Below are 3,078 nucleotides of genomic sequence, written 5' to 3'. Positions count from 1 at the left end.
TTTTTTGCGACTGGTATCAGGTTTTCTATTTCAGGTCAACTAGAGGAGGTATGAAACTAAATTAAACAATACTACTTGTGTCCAGATTTTTAAAATGTTGTATACTGTTAAAAGTTGCTGAAATTTTTTCTCTAGCATACAAATAGCAGGCCAAACTATAAAGTCTTAAAAAAAGAAAAGATCTAAAGTATTATTTTCTTTTTTCCTAAAAGAATTTGTCAATATAAAACGAACAGAAATTAATTAGAAACAACTTTTTACATAAAATAAGTTCTTCAAAGAAAAGTAAAAAACTCCATTAAACCAAAAATGAGCAAAAAATAATATCAAATAATCTACCAAGTGTGATACTACCACAAATCAGCATTGATAAATAAATGAAACCCAAAACGAACATAAATCACAATAAATAACCGAGTCAAACTCAAAACGAGCAGAAATTAACATTAGTAGGGCTCAAAACCCCTATGCCTTCCCAAGACCAGAACATAATTTATACTTTACTAAAAAAAAAAATACTATTTAAGATCTGCCTTATAACGAGCATTGTTAAAATTTTTCGATATGGTAACAAGATCGGATATTTTTGAAACCATCTGGAGAATTTCATTCTTGGTTAGGGAATATTATTATTTTTTTCACCAGCCGGTGAAACTTTATTTCATTATGCTTTGTCAAACGTCATTGATAACATCGATTGAAAAATTACGTCATTATTTTTTGTTGGCGCAGGTTTTTCTAAAATTATCTTTTTATCTTTTTTAAGACAAAAAGTTAAAAAGAGCACAATAATTTGATTATTTGGGGCTACAGATTTTGGTGTCCTATATTTTAATTTGTAGAATAATAAACAAATATATTTAAAATTCTTTATTATTTGTCCGTCACTCAACAATTGCTATGTATAAGACTCAAAGCTTATCATTTATAGCGTTAAAATATGGAATTTGAAGCACCTTGTATTTTGAAAGAGGAAAATAGCGATGCCACTGTTCTTTGTAAAGAAAAAGTAGATGAGGCAGGAGCACGAAGTGTTACTGAACAGGATACAAATACTCTTGGCGAACAAATAGCAGTAGCTAAAATGCAAAATTCTGAGAATGTTGACAAACAACGCCATGACATAAACCAGTCTGCAGCAAAAGATGGCGATAACACAGAAAGAACCACTGCTCTTTGTATAGAAACAGTAGATACAGAAGAAACAAAAAGTGTCACTGAACAGGATATAAACACTCTTGGTGAACAAATAGCAGTACCTAACATGCAAAATTCTGAGAATGTTGACAAAGGACGCAATGACGTGAGCCAGTCTACTGCAAATGATGGTAAAAACACAGAAAGAAGAAAAAGTAACTCTCCTGAAAATGCCAGTGACCTATACAAAGGCAGAAGCGGTACGAGTAAAGCGGTACGAGTTCATTTTGGAGGATCTGTACTCACTGAAGAGCAGATCTACCCCTTTTTCAGAAGTTATGCACTGTCTGATCATGCTCTCTTAACTCTTGGATTCCCTTTAAAACTAGAAGATAATAAAGCAGTGATTTATAAAGCTGATTTGAAGCGTTTGATAAAAAAGAAATTGGACGTTAATGCAAATGAGTTTGTTCCCGGAAGACGAAGTTATAACACTAAAGATGGTGATATCCCACCTCCTCACACACCTTCCAGTGATGGTTCGAATGATGACTCAGATAATAGCATTGTTACTGATATAAGTGATACCAAATTCAAGTGTATAAGGTGTTCAAAGAATTTTACATATTCCGTCGCTACTGTTGATGAGTGCATTTATCATCTAGAAAAGTTTAAAGAATATGGTCCGTCATTACGTGGATATAAATGCTGTGGTCGAGAAGCAAGATCGGAGGGTTGTAGTGTTGCAAAAGTTCATGTGTGGTCTGGATTACATATTGGATTTAATGGTCCCTTAAGAGGCTTTGTCCGCACTCTACCTAGAGAAAAGAGTAAACGCTTATCTATTTATGCTATTGATTGTGGAATGGTGTATACAACGGTCGGGAAAGAGGTTGCCCGAGTAACGCTTGTTGATATTCTTGGGAAAGTGGTTTATGATCATTATGTAAAACCTGAGAATGAAGTAATTGATTATGTCACAAGTTTTTCCGGAATCACTGAGACACATGTTGAATCTGCAGAGAAATCGTTTGATGAAGTACAAAGTGATCTACTGAAACTGATCTTTTCTGATACCCTACTTATTGGACATGGTTTAAATAATGACTTACAAGTGCTGAAAATGATACATCCTCTGTGTCTTGATACATCTATTGTTTATACTCATTATAAAGGTCTACCGAGGCGTTATTCCTTGAAAGACCTTGCCAGATCAGTTTTAAACAAACCTATACAAAATTCAAAAGAAGGACATTGCAGTATTGAACACGCTGTGACGTGTCTTGATTTAATGTTATTCAGAGTCTTACAGGACTATCCTTTGGATAATAGCGGATCTTCTGGGTCCCAGTAAGTTTTTTTTCCCCATACTTCAGGGTCTGGAAACTATCAGAGTATAATTTTTATCGTAGTTTTTCAGTATTTTTATTAAAAGATATCTCTTTATCGAAGTTCCTTAAGATCTGAGTGAGTTTCTGGTCCTTGATGTGTTTTTTCTTGTAATTTTAAGTTTGGACGTGTTTTATTGATGCTTAGGCAGGATTCCGTCCATATGACTTTTGCTCGAACGGAATTCATTCCATATTAGACAAAAATGCATAAGTCATAAATGCAACATGCCTAAAAGTAGGCATCAGCAGTTTAGACAGCTGTTTTGTTAGTACTCTATGAAACATGTAAAATGACATATTTTGAAGTTTTTTAGGTTTATTGCTACTTGAACAGGCTACTAAAAACATCAAAACATAGGTATTTTTTATATACCTCCAAACCAGGAGAGGGTATGTGCCCCCCTCATTACCATGACATTCTTTTCTTTTTTTGTTCTACCATATTTTCATATCTTGCTTCTCATTAAAACTGCTCGGCTTTTTGCACTTGTGTTGGTTTCTTCTGAACAAAGAAAAAACAACAACTGAAATCTCAGAATTGGTGTTTTAA

General features: G+C 33.8%; 1 protein-coding gene across 1 annotated transcript; it reads left to right on the top strand.

Moving 5' to 3' along the window:
* Positions 1–940: 940 nt before the first annotated feature.
* Positions 941–2,491, top strand: LOC148940145 (uncharacterized). Its single transcript, XM_089106083.1, has one exon. The coding sequence runs from the start codon at positions 941–943 to the stop codon at positions 2,489–2,491; it is 1,551 nt and encodes a 516-aa protein (XP_088962209.1).
* Positions 2,492–3,078: the final 587 nt, after the last annotated feature.

This window comes from Artemia sp. Qi Xiang Cuo, chromosome 20 (genome assembly GCF_049724085.1).
Source record: "Artemia sp. Qi Xiang Cuo chromosome 20, ASM4972408v1, whole genome shotgun sequence".
Taxonomy (NCBI): domain Eukaryota; kingdom Metazoa; phylum Arthropoda; class Branchiopoda; order Anostraca; family Artemiidae; genus Artemia; species Artemia sp. Qi Xiang Cuo.
The sequence above is the reverse complement of the archived record's forward strand: the minus strand, read 5'-3'. Positions and strand labels throughout refer to the sequence as shown.